Raw genomic sequence first — 16,062 nt, forward strand, 5'->3', positions numbered from 1 at the left:
GAAAATATTTGCTTTAAAACACTATCAGTAGGTCGTTAAGGACGATAACCACCCCCCCCCCCCCGTGAAAGCAGCCTTCTCTTAGTTACCTCCCCTAAGTTTAAAATAGTTTCAAACTAAATTATATGCCCTAATAGCCGTCACTAAACCCGGCTCTACGACTGTAAACATTTAGCGTGAACCACAGCTCACCAGACTTCCTAGACAGGAAGAGAGGGGACTGAAGGGCCGCTTACAGCTTGTTTTCTAACGTCTCCAAGAAAAGAATTATATATACACATAGAATTTTTCTTGAGTGGATTTTACCAGCCAGCCGTCACGTTTGTGTACAACAGCTTGACTGTCGACACACTACACCTTTCACTGTGAATATCAGTACATTTTGACTTAAGATCCATGATAAAATAATGTTTATATTTATTTTCTCTTTCTCCTAGTGTCACCTTCCTGTACTTTAAAAAACAAAACTAAGCGCTATTTAAACTCTCTAGAGTTTAAAAACAAGTTTAATTTTCTATATAGGTATATGCTAAATTTTAAACTAGACAACTCTTGCTGCATATAAAAAGTGTCAAAGCTCTAGACTTGGTGTCTGTAAGAATGGTGAGTGCAGGTAGCAACAACCGGAAGCAGTGGCACTACGCCATCTTGAGCTCCGCCCTGTTTGGCTCCGAGGTGACCGTGACCTATGAACTCATCTACATGGTGCTCTGGGAGAAGCTGCTGGGGGTGCCGCTCCAATTCGTCTCCCTGGCTGGCGTTATATCCGCCCTGCTGGGCATCCTGCTCATCCCGCTCATGGGGCGGTTCGGTGACTCGGGAAACCGCTTCAGCAGGAAAGGTTGTCTGGTGGTTTTTAGTGGATCTATGCAAGCGTTAGGCGCTGTGGTTTTTATTGTTGGATGCAGCCTTAAGGTGTATCAGGATTCTGGGAAATGTGACGTCACGGGTTGTTCCGGTAACGCTTGTTTTGTCGGAACTACTAATGGCACTACAAATGACACTTCAACGGTCACAGGTACTTTTATTTTTTAATATTGCCCAAGTATTTTCAACATATTTCCTCTCTTCCAAATTTCCTTCTTTCCTTATTGTTTTTGACTCACGGAAGAGCCTAGATCATGAGGTCACATCGTCAACTTTTATTTTTATTTTTTTATGTTACTATTTTAAAGTTCCAGACTTGCTGGGATGGGGAGGGGGTCGTTATTTCTAAAGCTTGGTGTTCGGCATGAAAGTTTAACGAAGTATGCCGTCTGGTCCTGTGTAGTTTTTTTTTTTTTTTTTTTAGTTTTTTAGCACTTTGGTGCAGTTTTGATTGCAGGTCTGAGTTGTCGATTTATATTTATGTTTAGTGTAGTCTAAAAAACGATTCTCCCAAAATTTCACTCACTGTAGCAAGTAATATGCTCACCTTATTATTATTTGTTTTGCCAAATACCATGACCCTTTCTCCAAGTGTTTCTTTCTTATTTTATTCTCCCGTGCCCCACCCCCTACCCCCGAAGAAATGCCCGAAATAAACACTGCTTTCCCCCAACCAGAATTATACGCATGTCCTTAAGCCTATTCATATCTCTCTTATAAACATGCTCTTCCAATTTTATACAGTCGTTTTGATTCTCTGCTTGCTCAGAGGTCACTTGATATATAATTAGTTGGTAATTGCTTTATGTTGATAATCTAATTTTTATTTTCAGAGGAAAGTGTGTCGTCTGTCTCATCAACATGGACGGCCACTTTGGCGGTCTTGACGTTTGTTTTGGTAGATATAGGATTCGATACCGGCTCGTCAAATATACGCGCTTTTATGTTGGAGTCAGTGCAGGAGTCACAACACACCAAGGTTCTGTCTGTAAGTAGGTGTGTAGTCTAGATGTGTCGTTTTGGTGTGTAGTAGAGGTGTGTATTCTAGATGGGTAGTCAAGATGTGTAGTTTAGGTGTGTAGTCTAGATGTGTAGTCTAGATGTGTAGTCTAGATGTGTAGTCTGATGTGTAGTCTAGATGTTTAGATGTGTAGTTTAGATGAGTAGTCAAGATAGATGAGCGCATTACTTTTGTGACGTTGAGTGACGAAGGAGGTGTATAAACCGTGAGTGGAACGTTAAACATAGACGGTCCATTTCGCTAACAATGCTAATATCTTCTCATCCCCAGCTGGGTGTTATGATGGCTGCACTTGGAGGATGCGTCTTCTCTCTGATGGGACTAATCGACTACTCTAACCTGTTTCCCGCGAGTATCGATCCAAGTTTAAGCACTGCAATAGCGCTTAGTATCTTCCTGGTGGTATCGGTACTGGTCACAGTATCGATTACATTAATCAGCGGGCGTTTTTTCATTAAACGATTGGAATACTTTTCTAATAACTCGAAGAATCAGGAAGATGGCGAGACAGTGGAATGCAATACAGCGAAATCGTCCAAAGTGCTAAGCGCTGTTTGCTCGTCTGAATTCGCGCCATCTATAAACAATGGTATCCATAGCAACCTAACTGAACGTGACAAATTAAACAAATATTCTAAGAGATCTCAAAATCTTATAAAAGAGCACCCGACTCAGGACAAAGTGTTTATTTTGAAGAGGAAACTAGCCCGGACGAAAGAATGTATTAAATCTGTTCGAGGCTCGCAAAGTTTCGTCTGTTTGTTGTTAGCGTGTCTTCTGAATTTCTTCGCGTCTTCCTGCTGCATATGTTTCGAGATCTACGGCGGGAATTTTTTAACTGCTGGGGTGTATCATGGCGACGGTAGCGCAGCGCGCGGCTCGGAGCCCAAACTACGATTTGAGAAAGGGGTCAAGGACATTGCCATCGCAACGTTCCTATTTCAAGCCACGTATTTTCTCTACAGTGTATTACATCAAAAAATATCTGACAAAATTGGTAGGTTGTCGTGTCTATATATGTATGGATATTTATGGTGTGAAGTGTTTTGTTTACGTCCTATGCTTTGGAGTAACCATAAATGACGTCACGCTTTTTTGATGTTTTTTACCTCTCCCCTTCTCTCCATCACACATCGTCACAAAAAGCCAGGACCCCCCCCCCCCCCCCTTCCCAAAAAAAAAAAATTGCAGTTGAATTTTTCTTAAAACATCGATATTTTTCCAAAATCTGATCTGCACTGTGTCAACATAGAGTATTTTAATAAGTTCCGATTAAAATGTATTTAAAACTGTTTCCTTAAACGCGAAATAACGGCTAAAACTCAAAAAAAATTTTGGGAGTGGGCGGACACTGTTGAAAATATATATTTTCTTTATAAATTGCATTTCGTTTCGGGGGGGGGGGGCGGTAGACTAGAATAGATAAAAAAAAGTGTTTAGCTTAAGTTGGTTGTGTCATGTTGTGTGTGTAGCACTTCCTCATTGGGTATGTCAGTGGCGTCACCATTGAGGGTTAGTGTGTAGTGGCTGACCCTGAGAGACAACACAACACAGGTAGAGTGATGAGCTCAATGCTAGGCCCAGCTTTACTTAACACACACCAGTGCTGTGTTGAATTAGCTCGAGCGGGACCTCAGGGTGCTGATAACACAGCGACACAACAAAAATTATACTTTGAAAGAGCATGTACAAGTACAAGATGTTGACTTACATGCTTATAATATAGCTACTTACACCAGAGGTGTAGCGAAGGGGGGCGGGGGTGCCGACTGCACTGGGTGACACCATTTAAGGGGGTGACACCAAGGCAAAAAATAGCAAAATATATAGAGAAAAATTTGAGGGAGGGTGGGTGCAAATCGAAAGTTTGAGGGGGGTGCAAATGGAAAGTTTGACAGTTTGTCCCCGGAAGGGTCGCTACGCCTCGGAGGGGGGGGGGGTGACACTATTAAGTGCCACACCGGGTGACACCCGACCTCGCTACGCCACTTACTTACACTAGGAGTGAGTTTGATGTGGTATAGGATGTTATAGCATACGGAAATGTTCCCACAATAGGGGAAGAAAAACAGGTTACACACTTGCCTAAACAAGACACTAAAATATTTACTAAATTTCAAATAGAACCGTGAAACCTATACACATCAGGCCCACAATGACCATTACTACAATGTATTATACATGACTATATAGTTATGTAAATTAAAAAGATTATCCTGCCACTACAAGTCTACAATACAATGGAGATAATACGAAGTAACTAGGACTGAAGTAATGCATAAATCAATAATAGAAGCATTAAAATACAACTAATGACAGGCACAATTATACTGACGTTACCATCATAAAATTGTAGGTCCAGTATATATTATATCCACTTACAACATATATATATATATATATATATATATATATATATATATATATAAACTCCATTGGTTATCAATTGAGTATGCTAACGTTCGTTAGCAATTTATATATTTTTTTACCAACCGACCGCCCGTATAGAGTAAACCTATTTGTAAAACCCTATAAACCAAATATGATAAAATTCACATTAACAGTAATTCGGCCTATACGGGATGCTGGTATCCATACAAGTGTACAAGTGTACCCTGACCCTCAGAGAATCCGCCACTCAATCAACCCCGGGTCCAAGGATGTAACATGACATTCCGATTACCTCTCGTTCACACAAAACCTCTTTTACAAAATAAAAACTAAGATTACAGAAACAAAAGAATTGCGGACTCTCAAAGATTTTAAACACACCTATGGCCCATGGGTAATTATCTCCACTAGGTCTAAACTTTCTTCTTCTTCATCCTTTTTAATTCTAGTGTTGGAAGAGATTCCCTCCAACACAATTAAGTTTTACGTGTCAATGTTATGTACCATTTAGGTCGTTGACTCCGATTTCAGCCTGCTTTTCTTTTTGGATTTGTTTCCATAGCCTTTCTTCGACCAAGAACAAACTACAAGGCAGCTGTTGTTTAATTTTGCAGTTGTCTCTCCTAGATGAGCGGATGTCCTTAGATCTTAACAAAACGTGTGTATCCATCTCCGCTAGTTATGTCCCTTATGTATCTATCTCTTCTAGTTATGTCCCTTATGTATCTATCTCTTCTAGTTATGTTCCTTGTGTATCTATCTCCTCTAGTTATGTCCCTTGTGTATCAATCTCCGCTAGTTATGTCACTTGATCTAAACAAAACATATGTATATATCTCCGCTAGTTATGTCCCTTGTGTATCTATCACCTCCAGTTATTTCCCTGTGTATATACCTCCACTAGATCTAAACAAAACATGTGTATCTATCTCCGCTAGTTATATATATACCTCCACTAGATCTAAACAAAACATGTGTATCTATCTCCTCTAGTTATGTCACTTGTGTATCTATCTCCGCTAGTTATGTCCCTTGTGTATCTATCTCCTCTAGTTATGACCCTTGTGTTATATACCTCTACTAGATCTAAACAAAACATGTGTATCTATCTCCACTAAATCTAAACAAAACATATGTATCTATCTCCACTAAATCTAAACAAAACATGTGTATCTATTTTCGCTAGGTCTGATCAACGAGTTCCTTATCTCCTCATTGCTGATCATGGTTGCCCTAGCAACGCTTGTTGCCACCAAGCTCGCCCCCCTCTACTTTGTGACGGCCATTTTGAATGGAGTATACAGATCACTTCTGTTTTCGACACCTTACGTGTTGGCCGCCCGGACTTTGGCCATGGGCCACGAACCTCAGGTATGTACTACCTTACTTGTCGGCCACCTAGACTTTGGCCACATGTAAGTGAAGTAGACTGTAATTGATAGTTTTTTAACTTGCGCAGATTAATGTCGTACCTTTCTCTTTTTCACAGGATTATCTAAAGCAGGCTGCTGAGCCTGACTACAAGAGTATCCGTCAACAGGACAGGATATCCAATAGCAACAAGACAACAGACAGCCATACAACAGCAGACAGACACCAGACAACAGGCAGGGACCAGACAGCAGACGACACAAAAACAGACTTCCCACACCCGACAGATCACCAGTCAAACAACTCCAACGGCCATCTTGTCCTACACGACAATATCCCGACAGGCGGCAGCACTGAGGCGTCCCCTGACAGGTCCTATGGCGCCACGATGTCCTGGGTCACCGCGACCCAGCCGTTGTCCTACCTGGTGTTGTCGACCTTCATGGGCCCCCTGTTGGAGGCCAGTGGGGACCCTGCCAGTCCACTGTACTACGCTCTGGTCACGGCAGGGATCGGTGCCCTTGTATTGGTGGTCAACTTGTGGGTCTATCGCAAGTATAAGATTACAGGCTTGGCATAGTAGGAATACAGTTTTTTCTCTTTGTTGGACGTGATACGTTTGAAGAAGAAATAAATACATACATATATATATATATATATATATATATATATATATATATATATATATATATATATATATATATATATATATATACACATAACACACATAACACATAATTAGATAACTATGTGTGTGTTAGTGAGTGTGTGTTTGTGTATGTTTAAGTATGCTTAAGTATCATATTTTATATGTTTGTGTTTTTATGTCTGTGCTGTCTAATCAAAACCAGATCTTAATAGACTTGACATATTTTCAACCAGACACCTATAAATGCCCACCCATCATACGGTGTAGACCTAACTAATGTTCACTTACCACACGGTGTAGACCTATAAAGGCACACCCATCATACGGTATAGACCTAACTAATGCCATATTTAACTCATACTTAAATTTCAAGGGAGGTAATCGACAGTAAGCCCAGTTGAACGAAAATAAAAACACGGTTATCGCACTTATACTGTCACTTGCCACGTTTGCCGATTCCGATTATTTTTACAACATGAAAAGAAAAACTTGTTTAATACGATTGATCGCTGTAATGTTTCCCATTCATTCTGCCTGTGTCATAAGTCAAAACAGCTTAAGTCGATCTGTTCGTTCTTTTTTGTAAGCTGTTCGCTAGATCTATCTATCTATATCTATATATATAAAAAGCAATGTATGTGTGTGTGTGTGTCTGTGTGTGTGTCTTTTATGCATTACCACACCTCTCATCACATCGCCGTGTAACTTCGGGAAGTTGTTAAGAATATTCCTGGGGAGGTTTCTGCGAAAAAAAAAATTTAAAATTCGCAGGGGTGGCGCCCCGGCAGGGCGCGATTTGTTTTTTCTCTACATACGGTATATCAAAATAAAAGTCTATTTTGATTTCACACTCTTCATCCGATAGGCATGAAACTTTGGGGAGTTCGTTATAACCCTCTATGGTAGGGTTATGTAAAAAAAATAATTTTTAATTTCGCAAGGGCGGCGCCACGGGAGGGTCCGATTTTTCTCTATATACGGTATATAAAAATAATAAAAGTGAGTTGCAGTGACACCGTTCATCCGATAGGCATGAAACTTTGGGGGTGTTGATTAGGACACTCCGGGGAAGGGTTCTGTAAAAAAAATCCTATTTAATTTTGCAAGGGCGGCGCCACGGGAGGGTGCGATTTTTCTCTATATACGGTATATAAAAATAAAAGTCAATTTTGGTGTGACACCGTTATCCGATAGCCATGAGATTTTGGGGAGATGATTAGATCACTTAATAGTAGGGTTCTGCAAAAAAAAAATTGTTTAATATTGCAAGGGCGGCGCCCTCCGGGGGGTGGGTGGAGCGATTTTTTTTCTCTATTCACGGTATATAAAAAAATAAAAATCGGATGCGGTTCATCCGAGTGCCATGAAACTTTAGGGAGTAGATGAGAATACTCCCGAGAATATTTCTAAACTAAAGTTTCTTATGGGCGGCGCCATATAGGGTACAACTTTCGTCAATACACGGTTGGGCGCCCAGAGTTTTAGAGCGACTATGTTGGCACTTGGCATCCGTTAATCGAGCGTCCTGCATAGCGAGTAAGGGGTACTACTATATTCAGCGGTAAAACTACAACAGGCTTCTAAAAATAACTTTGTAACGAGAGGAAATCCTTATGTACAGTTTCTTCACTTTGCCAAAGAGGAAAAAATAACTTTTTGAATATGAGGAGCCTACTGTAGAGTTTCGTCACTTTGCGAATGATGCAATAAGCATCTATTATTAGACAATCCAGTCAGAAATTGAGATCGAGCATCTAATAATAGACCATTAGTAGCGCTAGCACATTGCATCAGTCACACTGATGTTTAAAACACGTCAAATACTTTTTTTACGTTTTAAAGAAAAAAAATCCTGTTCATTTGTGTCACTTTAGAGAATGACGAAATATGCATCATTATTAACAGGATGCTATTTGGCACGATGGTGCCTGTTAGTTTTAAGGAGCCAGGGGTCGTACGTCGCGCCTATGCGGTAGTGTAATCGGTGGGTGGGGGCCCTGACAGCGCCCCTCTACGTCTCTGACACAGAGGCGGTCACCGAAGTGTGTTCTACCATATTATTTCGGTGAGTGATTAATGTACACTCAATGTTTTCATGCGGTAGTGTAGGTAAACCCGTGTCCTGCTATTGATGATCCAAGAACAGGCATTGTTTACATTTAAATAACTCATTTTTAGAAAAGAAGGTCACGCGTCTAAGAACATATAATTATAATTGATAACGCGTTGGTGAAATCCTAAGATATTTCGTCAAACTTTCTTCTATCCCCGCGGCAACGCGCGGGGGTCGGGTACGCTAGTATTAAATAAAACCTATAAAAGGATTTTTATTGAGAAATTACTGCTTAGAACTACTATTTAGAACTACTATATAGAACTATTATTTAGAACTATTATTTAGAACTACTATTTAGAACTCTATTATTTAGAACTACTGTTTAGAACTATTTTTTAGAACTACTACTTAGAACTGCTCTGCTATTTAGAACTGCAAGTTAGAACTAGGCCTACTTAATAGAACTACTTTTTAGAACTACTGTTTAGAATTACCATTTCGAACTACTATAGCTAATATCGCTACTTAATCAGACAAATATTTTTTTAAAATATGTGTAGATCAATCTTCACACATATCTCAAACACAACCTCTGTCAACACGGAAGCTTGGGCTGATTTACATTTGAGGGGGAAAAAGTTATTTCAAGTGGAAGTTTCGGTCGATATCGTTCACGCCCGTTTAAACAAGTGCTCGATACTAAACTCAACTATGCTAGAGTATCGATATTTACATTGAACGAGAAGTGTTCAGTAGTCGTAATGACTACTGTTTTATACTCAATTTATATGTTCGCGGGTTGACGAAAGTAAAACTAAAGGGAAGTTGCTCTTGAAGTACAGCATCATATCACTTAACCGTTTGTATATGGAAAATAGGAGCTACTTTGATCGTTTGTACATGGTATATAGGGCCTACTTTGATTATCTCCACATGGTATATAGGGTCTAATTTGATCGTTTGTACATGGTATATAGGGCCTACTTTGATTATCTCCACATGGTATATAGGGTCTAATTTGATCGTTTGTACATGGTATATAGGGTCTACTTTGATCGTTTGTACATGGTATATAGGGTATATTTTGATCGTTTGTACATGGTATAAGAGGCCTATTTTGATTATTTGTACGACTAAACAGTGTTTCGTGTTTTTTTAGCTTTAAGTTTATTATTTGTATTAATCTCTAATTTTTTAAAATTGTTTAGTGCATTTTAATTCTAAAAAAATTAGGAATCCTTATGTTATGGTGGTAATGTCTGCCCATCTGTGTGTCCGTCCGTCTATCTGTACGTCCATATGTCCGTCCATCTGTCCGTCCATCTGTCCGTCCATCTGTGTGTCCGTCCATTCGTCGTCAGTCCATCAGTCTGTCTATCCGTCTGTCCGCTTATTTGTTCGTCCGTCTGTCCGCCCATTTGTCCGTCCGTCTGTCCGCCCATTTGTCCGTCCGTCTGTCCGCCCATTTGTCCGTCCGTCTGTCCGCCCATCGTTAATGTTAAACTATAACCAAAGTAAACAGCTCAGAGCGATGTCTAACCATCAAGATTTCCTCATTGTTGACATCTTTGTTAGATACATGTCGTCATCAACTCATCAAGACCAACTTGAACATTTTAAAAAGTTGGACTGGACACGTGTTTACAATCTATCCACGGATCAAATAATCGGTTAAATCAAAACAGGCTTAAGCTAAGTCAATGGATCCACCGGTAATTGGTAATTAAACAATTACGTGTTCAGAGGTTCATGAATCTAAGATAATATCGATAGAGTGGGACTAGCTCGTGGTCTACACAAGAATTAAATGGGAAAAAAAAAACATTTTTTTAAAAGAATTATCCCTAAAGTTGAAAGGGACCTTTTAAAAATGAATTTAATTTATAAGGGTTGTCTGGGCTTTAAAAGAAGTATTTTGTCACGTCTTTCAAAGTAACATGAAACCACAGAAACGTTAATTATAACGGACCCTGACACATTTAGCGTAATGAAACAGTGTGCGATTAATCCAACTAATTTTCGGTACTCATTTAGGCTGGGTGGACTCAAACATTCCCTATAGACTCAAGCTTGTCCTATGCCGAGTTAAGCGTTTTAACAATCCAGTGTCCTGCTACTCTCTGCCCCCTGTATTTCTAAAATAGTTGTTTAAAATACATCATAATAGTTGGTTATATCAATAGTGCGTATTCCGTCCCACAGCGCCTTGCTTATTTCATCTACCGTAATTCTAAAATGTCTGAGGAAAAACAAACGAAATGTAAAGCCTTACCCTAACCTTAATTAAGATATAAAACAAAAATGGCTGTGACGTAGTTTATGGACGACACAATCACTACTTTTTTTACATTTTTAATTTAAAAAAAAGTAGTGTAAAAAAATGAAAGCAATTTTAATAAATTACTCCAAAACTTGATATAGAATGTTACATGGTTTGTTTAAAGTTTAAAGAATACCCCACATTAAATTTATGTGAATTTTACCGACGAGAGCTGGATCACAACGTCCTAATTTATGAGCAACATAAACAAAGGAATGTTTGAATTTTAACGGACCCCCACCCAGGCGTAAAGATACATTGTATAATGGCCGGAGACTGACATTTTTACTGCCTTCTCTTTATTGCAATTGAACTGGTAATCAAAATAATGTGTTTACATTGAATCCTCTATCTATTCTTATCTACAATCACACGAAATCGTGCCCCCTACAGGTTTTTTAAGCGGCTAGACAAGTAATTTTTTGACAAAAGGCGTGGGTAAACTTGAAAAGTTAGCAGAAATGTGCAGTATTACTGTGTTTGATAATCTAAATAATGTATTAAATCAGTGTACACAAACTTTAGATGTATTACAATAATGAAAAAAAAAGATTCAGTTAACGTTAAATAATGAGTGTTATTGAGTGTTAGTTACTTACAATTACTCGGCGTGGTCGAGTCGGTAAAGCTCATAGTTGCTAAACCGAAAAGTCTTTAGTTCGAACTTCGAACCCTCGGGCAGATGAGGCTCGTTAGCTGGGGACAGCCACTTTTCTAGGAGAGACAACTCCAAAATAAAACATCTGCTGCCTTGTAGTTTGTTCTTGGTTGGACAAAGGCTATGGAAGCAAATCCAAAAAGAAAAGCAGGCTGAAATCGGAGTCAATGGCCTCAATAGCGCACAACCAGTTGATACGTATACTTAATTGTGATGGAGGCGTGATCGAGTATGCAAAAAGCTCATGGTTGATCAATTCGAAAAAAGTCTCTTGTTCAAACCCTCTGGCAAATAAGGCTCGATCCCTTCCAACACTAAAAATTAAGAACGAAGAAGAAGAAGAAATTCAAAATGACAAAGGTGTACAACCTACGACTATTTTCTCAAAAGTAGTTTACAGAAAATACAATGATGGTCAAAAAAAAATAATAGATGTACTTCATTGTTTAGTTACAAAAAAAACACACTGAGGTCATTGACAATTGTCTAGTCTTCTTACGGTTCATGATTCTAATTTGGCTCTAATGTAAACTATTAGCTTGATTAAACAGCTGATTTATAGATTAGCGAAAGTGCAAAATAATCACTCTGTACGACGCTTTTTACCCCCCCCCCCCTTTCCCCTTCGCCACACACATACAAGTACCAGTGCCCCCCCCCCCCCCCCCCGCCTCACTGTACTTTTCCATTAATTGCCATCATAACATCTCAGCCTCCAAACACCCCCTCCCCCCTTTTTTTTCTCAAAATATCGTTTTTTTTTTAAACATTAATGCTTTAACATCGATTTCTGTAAAAAATATTTACCGTGATCGGTCAATATTGAATACATTAGTCCCAATCCGCGTTATAATATTTACAAAAAAAAACATTTCTTTTAAAACCGCCGAAAAATATGTGGTTTCTTACATTTAAAATATAAAATTGTATCGTAACACTTTGTGCACCCCACTCCCCTTTTGTCACACAACGTCACACATCGTCACCGAATGTAGAATCTCCCCCCCCCCCCCCACCCCATCCTAGGTGTGTGACGTCATTTATAGACGACCCCTTAAACTACCAAAATAAAAACACCACGTGACTGTTCCTACGATAAGAAACTATTGACCTACATATCACGCTGTGATCGATGGGACTGATCCTTGCCGGGCCAGGCTAACCTTATACACTGGTTGTCACGTGGTCTCAGCCCCTCCCCCCCCCCCATCATCCTCTGATCACGACCCGGGTTCATCGAGCCTGTTACTCTGGTTCTCTGTCATCGAACCCTGGTTCTGTTTCATCGAACCCTTGTTCTCTGTCATCGAACCCTGGTTATGTTTCATCGAACCCTGGTTCCCTAGTTCTCTCCATCGAACCCTGGTTCTTTTTCATCGAACCCTTGTTCTCTGTCATCGAACGCTGGTTCTCTTTCATTAAACCCTGGTTTCGTAGTTATCTGGTTAAACCGGTGAACTCTACTTCATCTACCACATGAGTCTTTTGCAGGAACGGGAAAAATATTATGAACTTATTATCTTCAACACAAATACCACCAATATACGTATTGATTTTTTTCAAATGCTACCAAGATTAATATTAGAAGATTCAAATACCACCCAGTATAAACTTATTATATTGTTCAAATACCACTAAGAATAAGATTAGGGTTTTCAAATACCACCAAGTATTAGGATTTTTTCATCCAATACCACCATGAAATTTGTGTTTTAATTATCCCTCCCAGTAATTAGCTCATTAGCTTTAAACTACGCAGTTGTAGCGCAGCTAATTATGTTAATTAGCTTAGTTGGTTCTATTATCAACTACTGTAGCACGTCCTAAACTTCTCTATCAGATAATGTCACAACGATTTAGTTGGCATGGTATTTTATTTCCGTGTTGTGTGTAAAACATTTACGGGATTTAAATGTCATTGTTGTTGGACTGATTACGTCTGTAAACGTTCTGTTGATTTGTAAAGATATTATTTCGTCGTCGTTTTATTATTAATGTGAGATTTGTGTCTTTGTCGTTTTATTATTGTAGTGAGATTTATGTCTTTGTCGTTTTATTATTTTAGTGGGATTTATGTCTTTGTTGTTTTATTATTGTTGTGAGATTTATGTATTTATCATTTTTTAATTGATGTGAGATTTGTGTCTTTGTCGTTTTATTATTGATGTGAGATTTATCTCTTTGTCGTTTTATTATTTTAGAGAGATTTATGTCTCTGTTGTTTTATTATTATAGTGAGATTTATGTCTCTGTCGTTTTATTATTGTTGTGAGATTTATGTATTTATAATTTATTTTATTGATGTGAGATTTATGTCTTTGTCGTTTTTATTATTGTCGTGAAATTAATACTGTTGTACATTAATTTTTTTCGTGATTTGTGACTTGGTAGCTCTATAGTTTTCAGTTTCATGTTTTTGAAATTTTATTGATGTGATATTGATGTTTATCTAAGCGACAATTGAATAATTGTTCGTGTTTATTTCACCGTGCGAAAGATTTCCACTGTGACGGAAAATTTTGGTTAGAGTTAATTTATTTCCTGACCTGTCTATTTTTAGATACATTTGGGTCGATCAATGATTGAGGGCTACTTTATTCGATCAAGGTTCTAGGGCTAATGGGTCGCTACTTGGGTCGATCAAGGTTCTAGGGCTAATGGGTCGCTACTTGGGTCGATCAAAGTTCTAGGGCTAATGGGTCGCTACTTGGGTCGATCAAAGTTCTAGGGCTAATGGGTCGCTACTTGGGTCGATCAAGGTTCTAGGGCTAATGGGTCGCTACTTAGGTCGATCAAGGTTCTAGGGCTAATGGGTCGCTAATTGGGTCGATCAAAGTTCTAGGGCTAATGGGTCGCTACTTGGGTCGATCAAGGTTCTAGGGCTAATTACTTTAATTCTTTTTTTCTCTGGGGGTTGTTCTTTTCATTTTACAGACTGTTTTAGTGACATGTTATTTGGTTGTTATTTTAGAAACGTGTTATGTACTCTCAACATCACCCCTCCCAGCCCATAGGCCCTACCCCCAACACTTATCTAGCTTAAAGTCACACAGCATGTTATGGACTCTCTACATCACCACTCCCACCCACAGGACCCCCCCACCCGACCCCTATCTTACTCACAGTTATACCTACATTTACCTAGCTCTACCATCAACCTACTACCCCCAACATATTACCCCCCACACACAAACACAAGCACACACACACGCACATGACACCCGTACTCTCAGATAAATCTCTACACCATCTAAGGTATCACATCTTCCATCTCTTCTCTTCACATCCTAGCGTTCATCACCATCCTCAACTCTACTAGATCATCATGTCTCCCTCCGTCATTAACCCCCACCCCACCCTCTCAATCCTCTCCCCCTCCCTGCCTTTCTCCCGTCCTCCTAGTCACGAACCTACATCTCTCTCCCACCTTTTCCCAGCACCCACCTCCCCTCACCCACCTATCTGCACACTCCCATCCTTAACCCCCCCCCCCCCACCTCCCCAGCCCTACTCACGAGGTGGTCGTGGAGTGAGCCGATGGCATCGCGTCAGATTTGAGTTGAGCGGTTTAGATTTGTGCCCAGCCACGGGCCATGCCAGACAATATCGATCGGCCAAGCTGGCAAACTTGTACACTAAGAAAGCGTGGCAAAGCGTCGCATTAGGTACAAGACGGAAGCGATTTCTTGAGTAGGGAGTTCTCTCGGATACATGGCATCCTCTCGCTCAGCAAACTACACGATACCAGGGGCAATCGTCAACAGACAATTGTAAGTAAGCATTCGAATATTTGTATCGATGTATTGAAAGAATCGATTCCGTGTCACATCCGTGTTGGCAAGCGTGTCGTGTTTGTAAACAAACCGGGACGCCAGTTGAGCGATGTTAACACTAAACTGTTTCAAAGATTTGAACGAACACACATGTACAGATAGTCCAAATCAAACAAACGATGTGTAATCTTTATCTTTTATTTAGACAAAGCGTGTCTTATTCTAATATATTTTTACTGTAATTTACTTTTATACTTTGTTTTTGTGTGTGCTTTAAACTAATCTTGCTTATTACACTGATGCTTATTGTTGCTGTTGTTGAAGTTACCTTTTCGAATATGACGGCCCTTGTGGTAATGAAGTAGAGTTCACCTGTTTCTATAACCTCGGCCTATGAAGGAATAATGTAGTCAGCATTATGCACAGTCATCTTTACTTTACCTAACGTAAGGTACACATTAGAGCTGGATGGACCCAAAAACGGCTTACGGACTTAGTTTGGGATCTGAACTCGAGATTTTTAGCAGTCGTGCGCTCTACCACTCTACCATATTGTTAGTTACTCAGCAATTTTTAGAATTGTTGAAACAATCATTTATTTTCTATAATGATTATTGTATTCCTTTTTTTTATCGTAGTCTTAATTAAGGTAAGAATATGAGTCTTTAAAGTTGATGTAAAAGTTGATGTAAAATATCAGAATTAGCCTGAGGTGGAGACATGTTGATGTTTAGAGAGTGTTAAATTGGAATTTCGATGGCGAGTAATTGTCGTAAATCTGATGACTGAGCTCAGTAAAATTGTCTTCGATGGGAGACGTAAAGACATTCGATGGGAGACGTAAAGACATTCTTCTTGTGATGTGATCACGTGGTCCGTGTAAACAAAACACGGCTTGTAGCGGGTGTTTGAAAGGCTTGAAAGAAACTCTTGTTTGAAGAAAATCTTTCGTCTGC

At 39.4% G+C, this 16,062-nt stretch overlaps 2 protein-coding genes across 3 annotated transcripts in view; both read left to right on the plus strand.

Annotated features, from left to right (window-relative positions):
- The first annotated feature begins 600 nt into the window (after positions 1 to 600).
- LOC131940704 (uncharacterized) lies at positions 601 to 6,230 on the plus strand. Its single transcript, XM_059299460.1, has 5 exons — positions 601 to 1,018; positions 1,701 to 1,855; positions 2,159 to 2,885; positions 5,466 to 5,650; positions 5,769 to 6,230. The coding sequence occupies exons 1-5, from the start codon at positions 601 to 603 to the stop codon at positions 6,228 to 6,230; spliced, it is 1,947 nt and encodes a 648-aa protein (XP_059155443.1).
- An 8,662-nt stretch (positions 6,231 to 14,892) lies between these two features.
- LOC131940703 (uncharacterized) overlaps positions 14,893 to 16,062 on the plus strand; it is a 43,046-nt gene continuing 41,876 nt past the window's right edge. For both annotated transcript variants that reach the window (XM_059299457.1, XM_059299459.1), the window contains exon 1: positions 14,893 to 15,103. The gene's annotated coding sequence lies outside the window, so the exon portion shown is untranslated. The remainder of the gene's footprint in view (positions 15,104 to 16,062) is intronic.

This window comes from Physella acuta, unplaced genomic scaffold (genome assembly GCF_028476545.2).
Source record: "Physella acuta isolate Inbredline_101_S28 unplaced genomic scaffold, ASM2847654v3 ptg000325l, whole genome shotgun sequence".
Classification (NCBI taxonomy): Eukaryota; Metazoa; Mollusca; class Gastropoda; family Physidae; genus Physella; species Physella acuta.

Excerpts from the sequence above, each read along its gene's own strand:
- LOC131940704 (XM_059299460.1), top strand. The coding sequence starts at position 601 with ATGGTGAGTGCAGGTAGCAACAACCGGAAGCAGTGGCACTACGCCATC. Across the intron at positions 1,856-2,158 it reads AACACACCAAGGTTCTGTCT|CTGGGTGTTATGATGGCTGC; the intron begins GTAAGTAGGTGT and ends TCTCATCCCCAG. Across the intron at positions 2,886-5,465 it reads AAAAATATCTGACAAAATTG|GTCTGATCAACGAGTTCCTT; the intron begins GTAGGTTGTCGT and ends TATTTTCGCTAG.